Source organism: Oncorhynchus mykiss, chromosome 3 (genome assembly GCF_013265735.2).
Source record: "Oncorhynchus mykiss isolate Arlee chromosome 3, USDA_OmykA_1.1, whole genome shotgun sequence".
Classification (NCBI taxonomy): domain Eukaryota; kingdom Metazoa; phylum Chordata; class Actinopteri; order Salmoniformes; family Salmonidae; genus Oncorhynchus; species Oncorhynchus mykiss.
The window spans coordinates 29172377-29189007 of record NC_048567.1 but is presented as its reverse complement, the minus strand read 5'-3'; the positions used below and the strand labels follow the sequence as shown (position 1 = coordinate 29189007).

The following is a 16631-nucleotide window of genomic DNA, read 5'->3' as shown; positions in this document are numbered from 1 at the left end:
GTATAGCTACATATGGGTATGTTTCATCATAGAAATAGACAAATAAAAGTAGAATGTAGGCTATTGCTTTTTGTGGTTGTAAATGGAACTGTATGTATTGGAAACGTGTTTATAGCAGGCCTGCATTGCTTAATTGATTACGATCTAATTTGTCTCCCTGCAAGGAGCCACCATTAGAAGACTGCAATGTCCTATGGAGGGACTCCATACCCTGGCAGAACGCCATGACCAGGCATTCGATACATTGCTGGAGTAATTCTGCAGATTCCCTACTTGGCAGCGGGTCACACCCGTAATCTCCCAGCCTAACCCAGTGTCCCGAGAACCCTGCTTACCTCCAGCTATGCTGGAGATTCAGGAACCTGCCGGGCTTTTCTCTCCCTGTGCTTCATCATTTTCGAGCTGCAGCCTTCTTCGTTCCCCTCAGACGGATCAAGGATAGCGTACATCATAACGCTGATGTCCGGGAGGGCACTCGCCTGGACCACAACGGTGTGGGAGTAACAGTCCGTGTCTGCCTTAGTCTGGAAGAGTTTGTGGCGGAAGTTTGGAGGGTTTTTGATTCTCCGTTGTCCGGGAGAGAGGCTGCTCGTAAACTACTCCAGCAGTACTCTGGTGGGCCATACGGAGAACTTTTCCTCTCCCCTTATTCGCGTCCCTTTCCATGCCATGTTGCTGTCGGGGAGCCAGTCGAAATCTCTCTGGGTTCTCATCGACTGGGCATCCACACTCAGCCCCTCTCCACTCCCATGGATGTTAAAGCGCTGGACGAATGCTCTATAGGCCGGGTCACTCACAACACCACTCCCATTAACCTACGAGTATCAGGGAACCAAAGCGAGGCAATCCAATTTATGCTGATTAAGTTTCCTCAGGTTCCCGTGGTATTGAGATTCTTGAGGCTCCAGCGACACAATCCCATCATGGGCTGGAGCCTGTTCTGCCACACCCATTGTCTGAAGTCAGCGATACGCCATCCCATCTGGTTTGCGCTTGTGGGACTATAATTTGTTTTTCAACAGGACAATGACCCAACACACCTCCAGGCAGTGTAAGGGCTATTTGGCCAAGAAGGAGAGTGATAGAGAGCTGCATCAGGTGACCTGGCCTCCACAGTCACCCATCCTCAATCCAATTGAGATGGCTTGGGATGAGTTGGACCTCGGAGTGAAGGAAAAGCATCCAACAAGTGCTCCGCATATGTAGGAACTCATTCAAGACTGTTGGACAATCATTCCAGGTGAAACTGGTTGAGAGAATGCCAAGAGTGTGCAATGCTGTCATCAAGGCAAAGGCTGGCTACTTGGAAGAATATAAAATACATTTTGATTTGTTTAGCACTTTTTTTGGTTTCAACATGATTCCATATGTGTTATTTCATAATTTTGATGTCTTCAATATTATTCTACAATGTAGACAATAGTACAAATAAAGAAAAACCCTTGAATAAGTAGCTGTGTCCAAACATTTGACTGGTACTGTATCTATAAAGCTCAAGCTTCACTTCTCAACAACACCAGTCTGTTCTAACTTTGGGTGCACAACATTGTGAATAAAAGCATGTTGGTGTTAAGTTAACATTTCATTTCTTCAGAGGACTGCAATGTGTGTGCCGGTTGTCACAGACCTAAAGGACCGGAGGGCCCACACCACTCTACATCAACCCAGGGGGACCTCATCAAGGAGTTGCCCGAGTGAAAATCAACTCCAAAGGTTGGTCAGAGGCCATAAGAACCCGAGGGTCCACACTCATCAAAGAGTTAATATGCCTGCATGAAAATTAACTCCAGAAGTTGTGACAATGCTCCAGCTGATACCTTTCTAGAGTCAGGTACTCCCCATGGGACGTGGGCTCTGAGACCTCCCTGGAACTTCAAACAGCAACTCCATAACAACAGGCACTGTAGGGAGGTGATAGGTTCTGGTGTGTGTGTGTGAGCGTGTGATGGGTTTGGGGCAGCTGTTAGAAACCCTTGTCTCTCATCAGAGCAGTTGAGGCCAGGTCTGCTTGGAGGTGGAACACCACCTACAGGGATAAAGAAATTGTCTCATTTGGAGTACCTTCCTTTCTGTGGCATGCCATTAATGCGTTGCCATCAGATAGCAGCTGTGTAAAGGGGTCCCGTTGTTGTTGCTGAGCAGATAAAGGGTGTAATGTACTGTAAGAGGTGTGTGTGTGTGTGTGTGACTGTGTGTTTGAACACTAAACAGAAGTTGGTTTTTCATGGTTCAGATGCAGGCATGGCTTGACCCCTCACTGACCTGTCTACCTCGTTAAATCCGGCAGGCGCAGATGACACATTTGCGCTTCCACACCGTTTACAAGATTCCACGGGTCAAAAGGTGCAGGGGGTTTACGACAAGAACAACAGCGGACGCAAGTTGTACCACGTCGTGAACGGGAAGTGAGGCAGACTTAGACATAACTGCCAAAGGCATCAGGCTTTTTACAGTAGTTGGATAGGTAATGGGTAGTATAACAGACAACGAAGGTTGGTCTTAGAATACCCAGATAAAAGTCATAGAGTACTGAATTAGCTCTGTTAATTCCTATATTACCGTTCTCTATAAGGCTAACTCCTATGGACTTCTCCACCCTGTGAAGAGGAATGCGATCTAAGAATAGGGTTGATATGGCAACACCTCCAGTACACCTATCAGTAGGCCAGCCGGGCAGCTCTCTGTCCGCCGACGAGGAGATAATAGACCGACAGATCAAAGTGACATTGCCAAATCTGCACTGCCACTATGCCACCAAGCCCTGCTATCCCAGGAGGGTGAGTGGCAGGCCCTAACTCTGACCGACAGGCACCTTTATCCTGCTCCATGTCCATCTCAAGCCTCGTAAATATAACGAACACACAAACACCCACACCACACACTCTCTCTCTCACACACACACACCTCCTCTTTTCACCCTCCATTCTCTGAGAATGAATTCAGCACCTTGGCATTGCCCACTGTCCCTTCCATTAGTCATTACTTGCCTGCTGACATCTGCCTAAAAATAGTGCCCCTCACCCTCTAGGCAGCACTATGGGCAACTGGGTCTTGACTTAGTGGATCAAGGGAGGGAACACACTAAAGCTTGACTACAACTATACCATTTCTATTGACTATTTTATGACTGTCTTTTAGATATGTTTGGGATTTGAATGTGTGAATCGCTATCTCTCTATATGACACACACTTTTCTTTCTCTGGTTTCGCCTTTAGGCTCCACCATTGACTGAGAGCAGTCGAGGTTGGCGGGAGGAGCTATAGGAGGACGGGCTCATTGTAATGGCTAAAATGGAATAAATGGAACGGGATCAAACGCATCAAACATATGGAAACCACGTTTGACTGTTCCATTAATTCCATTCCAACCATTACAATGAGCCTGTCCTCCTATAGCTCCTCTCACCAGCCTCCACTGACAGAGAGTGAACATGTGTGGGGAAATGTGATCTGTGGTTTGACACCTCTATGTTGCATGGCTGCCCTCTGCTGGGCCGGATGAATACAGCTGTTAAATAGATTTTCTAGTGACTATTCTAATCTAAGCAACTGCGTCAGTCGGCTAGATGTTATCCAGTGAGAAGATTTATACGGTTAGATAATGTGCTCATAAAAATCTAGTTGATACTCTATAGGGACACGTAAACATTCGATCAATATTCACTGATCCAACTACACAGGAGAGGTTAAGTCAATAAGAAAACCATTACGTCATTGTTTCAAGACATGAATCAGGCACTACCCGAGAAACCAAACTAAATGCGAGTCAAAGACAGAGAAGAGATTCTCAAAACTTTAGAGGCATTACAGTGACTTCTCAACACACCAGTAGTGTGGCGAAGGCAACTCTGTGTTTGAAGTAACAAGTCAAACACACTTCTCCCTGGCCAAGTCCATTACTGTCTAGCAATAAGTCATAGACATTATTCATTAGTCTCGCCACAGTGCGTTAGCGGTTCTAAGTCATATTAGTCAAATGAGTTACGTGTGATGAGCGGTACTGCATGCGTTTACGTTGGGGAGCGGAGGGACATAAATCGTAATGGTAATAGAGTCCAGCTGCTTTTGCAGGGAAAACGAATGACAAACAGCAAATGGCGAACGTTCATCAACATTGTCAGCCCCCCTCTCACCACCAGAATGTGGGAACAGTGGGGGGCTGATGGGGTAAGGGCATGGACACCCACTGGGTTTTGGGAAAAGAAGACTAAATTGAAGGGGACAGCTGAGCTAAGTCACTATACTCCCCCCCCCCCCCCAAAAGACAGCCTCTCTCTCTCAACCATCTCCAGATCTGGTTATCTGGTGGTTGTGTGGCATTGTATTTTGTTGCTCAGGCTGTCAACAGCGTGTCTAAATACGTTGGCATTGGACTTTGAAGGCCAGCTTAAAAGGGGGAAATATTTCCTAACTGTACTACTTAGTGAAACGTCGTGCGCTATGTCCGATGTGTCGGTTCCTGATAAGTGACGGCCATTGAGAGAATCAATGAGCACATTCAACCTCAACATACTCTACAGTGTGTCTGTCTTTTCAGCCTGGTCTTGCCAGTTTTGTAACAATAGCGTTTTCTTTGTCGTCTTTTTGCTGGTTTCAAGTCTCATTCCAAATCTCAGCCAACAAACGAAGGAAAACTAAACCACAGACAACTGGACAACAATTTCCTCTTTAATAAGACTCCGATACTCCCTCTGACCCTTTAACACACAACAACATATATTTATAGCATATACACACACACCAGCATTTCATTTTCAAACTCATTCGAATCTGTGGAATCTCAATGGAGGAGGCAACGTATCATGCTTCTTGCTCAGGTTTAGAAAAAAACTCAACTGCACGGTGACTTTTTTTATATGGTGGGATGGGATGCCCTTGTGTACATTCCGTTTCAACACTGATTAAACTGAATGGATCACTGAATCTGGAGTACCCATGTGCGTGCTGTTTTTCGTTCAACTGATCCCTTGTTCATTTCTATATTCACTTCAGAGTACAATCAATCATAATTGAGGAGTGGAACGGCTAAAACAGAAAACCTGTCGACACAGGACTCCTTGGAGACAGCTGACACTGTGCTGCAACAATGTAATTCTTACATTGTCAAAACGTTGTCAAACGTCTTCTTCGGTATTTTGGAGACCTATTTGCAGGGAAGCTCCATTTACAGAACATTTACAAAAAAATGTTTACAGAGGCCATATCATGTTTTCAATACATATTAGTTACTGGGCAAACCTTGAAAGGCAGGAGTTAAGTAAACATTGGGCTTCCTTTTCATAAATTCATACACTATTTATTCCACAGACCCCTCCCTCCTTTAGTCCAACGCTCACGTTTTCATTTACATTATTCACATAAAACTGTACCTAGTCTTTACATTTCTCTTCAACTTAAATAAACTAAACATTAAACAAAAAAGCCAATTCATTTCTCTTTCAACTCATCATTATAATAACAATTACTCATTAGTGTCAAATGTGTATTTTTTTCCCCCTCAGGACTGGTGAAATCTACCATGGACGATACTGTTATGGAAGAATTGATGCTGTGATATCTTCTACCATCTACAAATGGGAACACTGATGCACCCTGTCGGGTGGCGATGATGTCATATCCTGTTTTGTATTTTGCTTGTCTTTTTTTGCTTCTTCATCTTCTTCTGCCCTTTTCCCAGGCAAAGTTTGTTTTTGGGGGCCTAGAAAGCAGTCTGTGATTGGTTTGGCACATGTCATAGGGAAAGTGCCCATTTGGGAAGAAAGGGGCTCTCTACCCATACGAGCGGAGGCTGGGTTCGGGAAGGTGGGGGGGCCTAATAATCGCCTTCGTGAGTGGCACACCTCACAGGACCTCTGGAGAGATAATAGAAGGAGAGGACAAGATGAGGGTCAGTTTCAACACAGTGATACGCCACACAACAAGGGAAAAACACCAGCGATCCAAAACGGTGTCCATTTTGAGCCGTTCTGAATGCGCCATCTGAATGGTGTGCCAAAATGGTCGCCAATTTGAGCATTTGTAAATGTGTGAGGAGGACCCACCCTCACTGACCCTGCTAATGACAAGGCGTATAAAACCCTTGACCTGGCTACAATACTACATTTGAAAAGGTCCTGAGTGCATGTCACGCAGGGCATGAACCCATAAGGCTTTATAGGTGTGTTTTTATAGGGAAATGAAGAGGCTAATCAAACCAAGCAGCAGATGCTCCAGACAGAATCCTGACTCCTTTCAATGGCAGACCATCAACGAACATTGTCGCCCATCATGTGAGTGAGTGATAGCTAGCTAGCGCTACGAGTGTGATAAACACAGCGTGATTGACGCTAACAGTAGCAATAGATTGACAGAGGCACCTGTCAGGCTGCTAAACGGTCCACCACAATAGCTCACGAGTATCGCCATTTGAATTAGCCCCCGGAGGTATGTTTAGAAATAAACATGTCCCCGATTGCCAATCTATGGAATTACATCGTAACATTCAATCAGCGTCAATGCATTAATCTCCCCAGTCACAAACCCCCAGCCCCACGGCCATAAACGAAATAACCCCTCCAAGTCATCATGGTAAGAGAGTGCGGGTTATGCAGACAGGGCAGATTAGAAATGTGATGTTAACTTGTGAAAGACTGAGACTGTGACTTGAAGGCAGTGTGAGTGGCAGAGTGAATTCACTCTGATTAAAGTGGTTCATATTGTTGGAGCTCGTGTGGCTGAAGCTCTGCAGCTGGGTGACCCTCTTCTGTTAGCTTTGGATATAATTTATGACCTGCTGGCAGGCTGGCAGGTGGGGACTTAGTCCTAAGGGGAGGGGCAGTAATGCTGACCACGCCGCGGGGAGGAGGGGGTGGGGGATGGGGGTACATAACTGGCCCGGGGTTCTGTTTCCATCCCTGGCAGCTAGCTAGCTCCCCAACACTCATGGAATTCAACACTGGGTGTTGAGTGCAGCAACCGGAGCTCCGGGAGCGAAAGCCGTCGGTATTAAGATACCTCACTCCCCCTCCTCCCCTCTGTGTCCCCTTAGGCCCTCTGGGGGCTGGAGGATTCCCTCTGTCACCCTCTACCTCCCTTTCCCCCCTCTCTTTCCCTAGGGACACTCACGTACGCACGGGTGACGAATTGCAACTGAGACGGCACTAAACTGACCTACTCAGTCGGATGGCTCTTCATTGCCAAGGACAACACTACGAACCCATGGTTCCGCTTTATGGCACGTTGTGAACCCTGGCCCTAATGTGAGAAGTCAACCGCCAGAGTAGATGCGAGACCATGATTACTGCTGTAATTGAACCCCAGCTTAATCTATAGTTAAGAACACTGTAAAAAAACAAATCCTTCAAAGTCTTCGGAGGTTGAGGACACTGAGATACGATTCCTTGCTTGGATCCCTGCAAATATTGGCAGAGCTGATATAATATTATTAGGTTAAGTTGTCATTTGAGAGCAGTTTCCAAGACACAGATTCCAAGACACAGATTAAGCCTGGTGTTAGACTGAAAAGCATGTTCAATGGAGATTCTCTATTCAAATGCATTTCAGTCCAAGACTAAACATAATCTGTGTCCGGGAAACTGGCCCTTGGAGTGCCCTCTCTCTCCCTCTGTCAATGTACCTGCGACATGCTGAGGCTTCATGGGGCCCACTTTTTTCAGGAAGGGCTCCTCACTTTCAAAGGCCAGGATTGGCTCAGTGGGCATGTCACTCTCTGATTTCTCCCGCCCCCCATTGCTGCTTTTGCCTTGATTGGCTAGCTGGATGATCTCCTCAAAGTGTGCGTTGTCCCCCTTGCTAGGCAGGCCATTCTCGTGACTGGCTGGCTGGACACCGTTGACCACATGGACCGTGGAGCTGTGGGAGGGAGATGGTTACGGTGGGAGGGAGGGTGAAACATGGTTACAGATCAAAAGGACTACGGCCCCAAGGGGTTCAGTTGCAGATTTTCCCCTCGGGCCTGTTCAGGAAGATGTAACATTATACTGTAGATATAACGTAGATAGAAATGTCTACAAATGTGTAGAACAGAAATGATTGTCAGATAGATAGAATGGCGACAGCTCTATATCTATCTATCTGCAACATTCATAACGTTTGACATCACGGAACTGAAGTCCTCAAACTTTGAATTACACTATCCCTCACAAACAAACAACATTTCAATAGATAAATAAACCATATCTCTACTCTTCTACTGTAGGCCTATGTATTGAGGCTCTCTGTTTTCTTTTGTGGTTTGAAACTATACAAAATCGGCACAAGTCTTGATTAGAAGGCATCCAATACTGCTGGTTTCTGGTTTGCTTCTTTTCTAGAGCACATGGTGGTCTTGTTATAACAATAGTACACGGCTCGCTGTTTTACATTTCTAACACAACAGGAAATAGAGGACATGGTTGTTGAACCTTTACCTGTCTCTCTCACCACTATGGTCGTTCTCTGTGTTCTTGTTGATCTCTGGGCTTGGCTGGTAATCAGCAGAGGCTGCGGAAACAAATAAAATCCACTGTAAAACACACACTCAGTTCTCCGGGCCACCCTGAAGCAAGCACAGACAGAACTCAATATGCAGGAGGGATCCAACCAGTGCTGGATTCATGATTACATACTGCGGCTGTGTGTGTGTGTGTTTCTGTATGTGTGTGTGTGTGTGCATGTGTGTGTGCGCACGTGTTTGTGTGAGTATGTCCAAAGGCCTGATTGGAGAGGAGCAACGCCACCCGACTTGCCTGGACTCCCAACCACATCAGTGCCTCCAGAAATGGTTTCCACCATGCTGGAATCCTGGCCACATGGACCCAAATCCCCTATTCTCCCCCTACTCATCCTTCTCATCTGTAAATGCTATGTGCGTACGTGTGTATGTGCGTGTGTCTCTGGTCAAATGGGGATGGGGGTTGTATTTATTGTGTCTTTTCTGTTAGAAGAAAACTGAATTGAATGTGGTGAGTTGTCCATTTACAGTCACTAATCCAACCCTGCAATGCAATGCATTGCCATAAGATATTCCCATAAACTGAAAATCCCCCAGACTGGGTTTGGACTGCAAACAATAAGCACACACATGGGTTATACTGTCCTAAATGAAAGCAGTGAGGCTGGGATTCTAACAATGGTATTAAATACTCTTCATATGAGAAGGGAACACAATACAGATGGCGATGAAACAAAGACCAACATTCTACGTAACAGGAGAGAGGACCCTTTTAATCCTTTGATCCATTTTGTCCGTAACTATCGCACTTTACTAGCAGCACCCTATATTTATTTCATTCATGCTTTTAGCCTAGTCTAATTAGATAATTGTGCTGTTTTTGACTGTGCATGTTCATATGTATGTTTATATTGTTTTATTGTTTGAGAGCTCTTACGAAACGTGTATTTTGGTACTTACAAACGGGTTAGATAAACTTGACTTGACAAAGTACTGAAGCTAAACTGAGAGGGGGATAAGGTAGAAGTTCAGTCCCTGCATTCTAATCAACAATATTCCTATTATATAGGAAGAGGAAGGGAATAGATCAGTGAGCTACTTCTTTTATTTCTATATCGGGCCTAAACGTAAGCAACACACAGTCGGCTAAATCCTTCTTTAATTTATGGGTCTGTAACTTGGAATTTGGCCTAAATCATGGGGATTTGCATTATCATTTTGAGTGAACAAATGTCAAAGTTAACATTAAGACTGATACAGCCATCCAATCAAAGAAGCCATATTATCCCACCAGTGAGATTTAATTAGTTTATTAAACAAGTCAGTATCTAGAGCTGAACATCTCCATTAATGTGGCAGTGAAACAGGCTGGAAAAGGACCAGGGACACAGCCCACTGATATTTGAATCCGTTCCCCGCGGATATCATTGATTAATTAATGTAAATCATGATGTTTTTATTTAACTAGGCAAATCAGTTAAGAACAAATTCTTATTTACAATGACAGCCTACACCGGACAAACGTGCGTGATACAGCCTGGATTCGAACCAGTGTCTGTAGTGACGCAGTGCCTTAGACCGCTGCGCCACTCTGGAGCCCAATACACTTACAATACATTTCCTTTCAGGATTAATTGGGATGAATTGTTTGACTCCGAGTCCAAACATCGATTTCCTGAACACGAGCAATATAATGAACGAAGATGGACGCCGTTTACACTGCTTTTCATTTTCTGCTTACCTTTGCTGCTCTCGGCCGCTTTGCCATTGACTTGAGAGGGAGGTGGGGACTTGGTGTCTTTCTATACAGAGATAGAGTATCACGTGTTACATGCATTTTAAATCGAGTGAAGTGCATTGCCATTGTGCCTTCACAACAAACGTACCTTTTCCCCGCCGTCTGTCTTGCGCGTCCTCTTCATGATCTGCTCGAGACGCTAAGGAAGAAGGCACAACGACGACAACGGTCAGAGAGAGGGAAAAGACTAAGAATGTTAACAAGATGCAGATTAAGTGCTCAGTTCCCATGGTTTGAATCCAGTAATACTGTAACTGTGCAGTAACTTAATCTCAATGGACTCCTTGTTGGCTAAACAAACACCCAAATCCTACCTGGTACAAGATATTCATTTTTATTTAACCTTTATTTAATTAACCAGGCAAGTCCGTTAAGAACAAATTCTTATTTACAATGATGGCCTAGCTGAATGCAAGATAGCCATGATGCTAAGAGAAGAGCTAGCTGCCATAAATCAAGTAAAACATACAGATATCCTAGATTTGAGGCAGCTCTGATGTTGAGTTGTGATACATGCTATTGGTAAAGTGGAAGGTTAGGTGATCTGTGTGTGTGTCACAGGAGGTTGGTGGCACCTTAATTGGGGAGGACGGGTTCGTGGTAATGGCAGGAGCGGAATAAGTGGAAGGGTATCAAATGCATCAAAAGGGATGCCGAGTCAGTTTGTACAACTGATGCCATTCCATGTGTTCCGTTCCAGCCATTATTATGAGCTGTCCTCCCCTCAGCAGCCTCCACCGGTGTGCGTGATCCATAGAATCCATACTCAGTCAGGTATGTAACAGCAGCTGTGGACCAGTGTGCAGAGGCGTGTGACTCAGCAGGGGTTTGGGTAGAGGACATACTGTTCTTGTGCAGTAAACACCACTAGAGCCTGGCTCAACACACAACGTGGAGCTGCTTCGGCCAGCTGAGCTGCATGGGCCGAGGGAGGGAGGGAGGGAGGGAGAGACCGAAGGGGGGAGAATAGGAGAGTGAGGGACGAAGGTGGACAAGAGCCAGATGGAAAGAGAGGGTGAGTGAGTGAGAGAGAGCAGACTCAGAGCATGGTCCGACTGCGAGTGGTACGCCAGGTGTGGGCAGAACACATAACCCTGGACCGCACACTGAACTGGGCCAGTTAAGACTCACTCTCCACCATAACTGTTTTATATATAGCCTGAGGTCTTGGACCTAGTATATAATCTTCCGCTCAAACAAACAGAGACTGTAAGCCATATTAAATCAAAACAAGTAGCCAGGATAAGCCAGCATCATTCTTTTTGGTGACAGAATAATGAGAGTTGATATTATGTTCAACAAATCCTTGTCTAACTAGTGAAACAAAAAGAAACCCGCAATAATAACTGTTTTGATTGAATAAGGCCCTGTGTGTGCTTACTGTAATGTAAACATTTCCCTCTGTGCCTTTTGGAATATGTACAGTACAGAAGAAATACAGTAGTCTGCAAGTCTGTTACGGTGCCAGTCTGTTTGGCAGGACAATTCTATAAGATGGCAATAGTGCAGAAACAGTCTGTTTGGTGTGACAATGGCTGGAATTCGATAGGAGTTGGCTATACACACAGATATGGGTACCAGGGTAGAGAGGACGCTGGTGGGGTATACTCATGTAGTAGAATGAATGCATGGACCTTTTCTTACCTTCTTCCTCTCCAGTCTCTCCTGCTCCTCCTTCAGGAAGTGTTTCTCTCTGTCCAGGCGCTGTTTCTCGGCCTCCTCCTTGGCCTTAGCCTCAGCCTCCTCTCTCTGGAAAGCATACAGATTACAATGTGGTATGCCCTTCCCTTATAGAGAAAAAAAAAACAACATTCATTTCACATGTGTTTTTGGGACACTTTACATGTGCTCACGTGCTTCCGCGGGCGTGGTTTCATGTTAGCACGTGTTGCTTTATGTGTTGTCACATGTTATCGCATTAACTTCACATAAGATGACGCGAGATCACATGAAAACGTTTTTTTTTTGGGGGGGGGACAATTCACATGGGACCACATGTGAGATTCATGTGAAATCCGTAAGGGTTACCATAGAGATACATTATATTATTGACCAAGATTACGGCCCTTTCAGTCACACTGCTGGGAAAACCAATGTCCATTCTAGTGTTGACACTTCACTGACAGCGCACTAGAGGGTATCAAAGGGTCTTCAGCCAGAGAAAAGCACCACGTAGACAGGGACAGAAACCATACAAACCCAGGGGCAGCTCCTATCTCCTATCACGCAGTCCATGTTGACACCTTCAAACAAACACTTCTGTGAATCACAGTGTTTTCCGGCTGACTGACTGACATCTGTTCGTCGGGATCCTGGACCTCGACTGCTCCTGAGCAACGGCGGTGAAACCATTGGTAAACACGGGAAGTTGTCGGGGAGTCAAACAGACTCAGGCCTTTTCTGCTGATCTCCAAAGAGTGAAAGGGGCCATTCAATGTGCCATTAATGTCAATGTCTGTAGCCATTGGGAAAATATTGACCGACGCTAACGACAAATCACATTGGTTGAAATTGATTTGAACAAATATACGAAACAAGGTTGGTTATGAGATATGTCTTATCAAATGAGGTCAGGTAGATGACAAACTTGGCTAAAGTAGTGATATGGGACAGACAGGGTTACAGAAGGCTCTCTGTCACAAAGCAGGTGGACAATAAGAAAAGCAGACGGACAGACAGATGGACAGACACAGCCCCTCCGTGTGTGTAGACTAGACCCCTCCGTGTGTGTAGACTAGCCCCCTTCGTGTGTGTAGACTAGACCCCTCCGTGTGTGTAGACTAGACCCCTCCGTGTGTGTAGACTAGCCCCCTCTGTGTGTATAGACTAGCCCCCTTCGTGTGTGTAGACTAGACCCCTTCGTGTGTGTAGACCTAGCCCCCTCCGTGTGTATAGACTAGCCCCCTCCGTGTGTATAGACTAGCCCCCTCCGTGTGTATAGACTAGCCCCTTCCGTGTGTATAGACATAGCCCCCTCCGTGTGTGTAGACCTAGCCCCCTCTGTGTGTGTAGACCTAGCCCACCCGTGTGTGTAGACCTAGCCCCCCCGTGTGTGTAGACCTAGCCCCCTCTGTGTGTGTAGACCTAGCCCTCTCTGTCTGCTGGCAGTTGGGGGTGCTTGTTCACCTGTTTCTGTAGGCGCTCATTCTCCTCCTGCTCTGCCCTGGCTCTCTCCTGCGCCTCCTTCTCCTCATCCACACGCTGGGCCTCGTCTCTCAGGCGCTGCTCCTCAGCCATGAGGCGCGCCTCCTCCTCTCTGCGCTGGCTCTCCTCCGCCTCTCGCAGCTTACGCTCCTCTCGCAGGACCCTGAGCCAAGGGCGACAAGCATTTAGCAATCCTACCTATAACGCAGTCTCCTCCCCACCTTCGCTGTGTCGCCATGAGTCTAGCGAGCAATACATTATAGGTTGTATCGCCAGGGGCACTCTATCCAACCAGTCTACCAATCAAAGCATAGGCTTATTTACAAATGTGCAGTGCCTTCGGAAAGCATTACTTTTCCCACATTTTGTTATGTTACAGCCTTATTCTAAAATTGATTTTTTTTAAACTAAATCCTCATCAATCTACACACAATACCCCAGAATGACAAAGTGAAAACAGGTTTTTAGACATTTTTGCAACTGTATCAAAAAAACAAAAAAAACATAAGTATTCAGAGACTTTGCTATGAGACTTGAAATTGAGCTCAGGTGCATCCTGTTTCCATTCATCATCCTTGAGATGTTTCTACAACTTGCTGTGGTAAATTCAACTGATTGGACATGATTTGGAAAGGCACACACCTGTCTATATAAGGTCCCACAGTTGACAGTGCATGTCATGGCTAAAACCAAGCCATGAGGTCAAAGAAATTGTCCGTAGAGCTCAGAGACAGGATTGTGTCAAGGCACAGATCTGGGGAAGGGTACCAAAACATTTCTGCAGCATTGAAGGTCCCCAAGAACACAGTGGCCTCCATTATTCTTGAATGGAAGAAGTTTGGAACCACCAACACTCTTTCTAGAGTTGGCCACCCGGCCCAAACTGAGCAATCGCGGGAGAAGGGTCTTGGTCAGGGAGGTGACCAAGAACCCGATGGTCACTCTGACAGAGCTATATAGTTCCTCTGTGGAGATGGGAGAACCTTCCAGAAGGACAACCATCTCTGCAACACTCCACCAATCAGGCCTTTATGGTAGAGTGGCCAAACGGAAGCCACTCCTCAGTAAAAGGAACGTGACAGCCCGCTTGGAGTTTGCCAAAAGACACCTAAAGACTCTGACCATGAGAAACAAGATTCTCTGGTCTGATGAAACCAAGATTGAACTCTTTGGCCTGAATGGCGAGCGTCACGCCTGGATAAAACCTGGCCCCATCACTACGGTGAAGCATGGTGGTGGCAGCATGATACTGTGGGGACGTTTTTTCGCGGCAAGGAATGGGAGACTAGTCAGGATCAAGGCAAATATGAACGGAGCAAAGTACAGAGAGATCCTTGATATAAACCTGCTCCAGAGCACTCAGGACCTCAGACTGGGATGAAGGTTCACCTTCCAACAGGACAACAACCCTAAGCACACAGCCAAGTCAACGCAGGAGTGGCTTGAGAGGATCTGCAGAGAAGAATGGGAGAAACTCCCCAAATACATGTGTGCGAAGATTGTAGCGTCATACCCAAGAAGAGTCAAGGCTGTAATTGCTGCCAAAGGTGCTTCAACAAAGTATTGAGTAAAGGGTCTGAATACTTATGTAAATGTGATATTTCATTTTTTTAAAACTGTTTTTGATTTGTCATTATGGGGTATTGTCTGTAGATTGATGAGGGGAAAAAAAAACAATTTAATCAATTTTAGAATAAGGCTGTAACCTAACAAAATGTGGAAAAAGTCAAGGGTTCGGAATACTTTCTGAAGGCCCTGTATACATTTAGATTTAGAATAAATCCGTTACCATGTGCTCTAGCTTAAAGAGTGAATCTTTGTCATTGTACTACACTGGCAATAGCTGTGTCAGCAAAATATAAAGTTCAACACAATCAGGAAATGAAACTATTTTATAAGGAAATAGTTGCCTGCTGATAAGCAGGTATATCTCTCTAGTCACCCCCAAAACCAATTCTTTCTTTGGCCGCCTCTCCTTCCAGTTCTCTGCTGCCAATGACTGGAACGAACTACAAAAATCTCTGAAACTGGAAACACTTATCTCCCTCACTAGCTTTAAGCACCAACTGTCAGAGCAGCTCACAGATTACTGCACCTGTACATAGTCCACCTATAATTTAGCCCAAACAACTACCTCTTTCCCTACTGTATTTAATTTATTTATTTATTTTGCTCCTTTGCACCCCATTATTTTTATTTCTACTTTGCACATTCTCCCATTGCAAATCTACCATTCCAGTGTTTTACTTGCTATATTGTATTTACTTTGCCACCATGGCCTTTTTGCCTTTACCTCCCTTATCTCACCTAATTTGCTCACATCGTATATAGACTTGTTTATACTGTATTATTGACTGTATGTTTGTTTTACTCCATGTGTAACTCTGTGTCGTTGTATGTGTCGAACTGCTTTGCTTTATCTTGGCCAGGTCGCAATTGTAAATGAGAACTTGTTCTCAACTTGCCTACCTGGTTAAATAAAGGTGAATTTTTTTTTTTTTTAAATAAATAAAACGGAGAGGAACAGAGAGCAAAAGGAGCCCGTTGCCCAGCCTGACAGCTGTCACAACATAAATACCCAGTGGTCACATAGTAACTATGGTCAACTTGCTACAATAGGCTGACACGGGAAATCCTTATTAGCTCATAAACCTGAGCGGAGGGGGGCAACTTAAGCCGTTACACAAATGTCAACAGCTCCACACCTCCGGGGGGTAATACGAGCACCACACATACTGTATCATAGACAGCGCTGAGTGGTCTAATTCTGCCGTGCATATGACACGGTGGAGAACTGTATTGTACCCCATATGTTGATATTTTACACATGGAATTATTCAAATTGTGATGTGCTGCCATGGTTACTTCCACCCTGTCCCTTCAAGCTGGTAAGACATAGGTTGTCTTTACAGTAGAAAGGATAACGGTCGAATCCTCCAACCGAAATTTCAGGAATTTTGCAACCCGACTAGACACTGCTGTGGCTCTCTCCAGTGTGGGTTTATGTACTGTACATGAGGATAATATGATTCTCACTTCTCTCTCTCCCCCAGCTCGCGTTTCTCCTGCTCCTCCCGCTCCCTCTGCTCTCGGGCCTGCCTCCTCTTCTCGGCCAGGATCCGGGCGGCCTCCTCTGGGTTGTTAGTGCCCGCCATGGGCTTGGCTGATGAGGAGGCTGGGGCTGGGGACGATGCAGGGACACTGGGGGTTGATTGGGCGGAAGGAGGGACCTCAGCGGGAGCGGCGCTGGCCGTCGTG

At 45.6% G+C, this 16631-nt stretch overlaps 1 protein-coding gene across 8 annotated transcripts in view; it reads right to left on the bottom strand.

Annotated features, from left to right (window-relative positions):
• Positions 1-4647: 4647 nt before the first annotated feature.
• map7d1a (MAP7 domain containing 1a) overlaps positions 4648-16631 on the bottom strand; it is a 79856-nt gene continuing 67872 nt past the window's right edge. For 7 of the 8 annotated variants that reach the window (XM_036973763.1, XM_036973746.1, XM_036973747.1 and 4 more), the window contains 8 exons: positions 16410-16631; positions 13356-13536; positions 11874-11978; positions 10318-10368; positions 10173-10233; positions 8409-8481; positions 7616-7851; positions 4648-5852 (listed from right to left, as the gene is read on the bottom strand). The exon at positions 16410-16631 is cut by the window's right edge and continues 67 nt beyond it. In XM_036973763.1, coding sequence (XP_036829658.1) covers positions 5842-5852; positions 7616-7851; positions 8409-8481; positions 10173-10233; positions 10318-10368; positions 11874-11978; positions 13356-13536; positions 16410-16631 — 940 coding nt within the window. In that variant the 3' untranslated portion in view covers positions 4648-5841. Of the gene's footprint in view, positions 5853-7615; positions 7852-8408; positions 8482-10172; positions 10234-10317; positions 10369-11873; positions 12017-13355; positions 13537-16409 lie in introns of those variants that run through there. The other variant, XR_005042484.1, reaches the window with a different exon arrangement.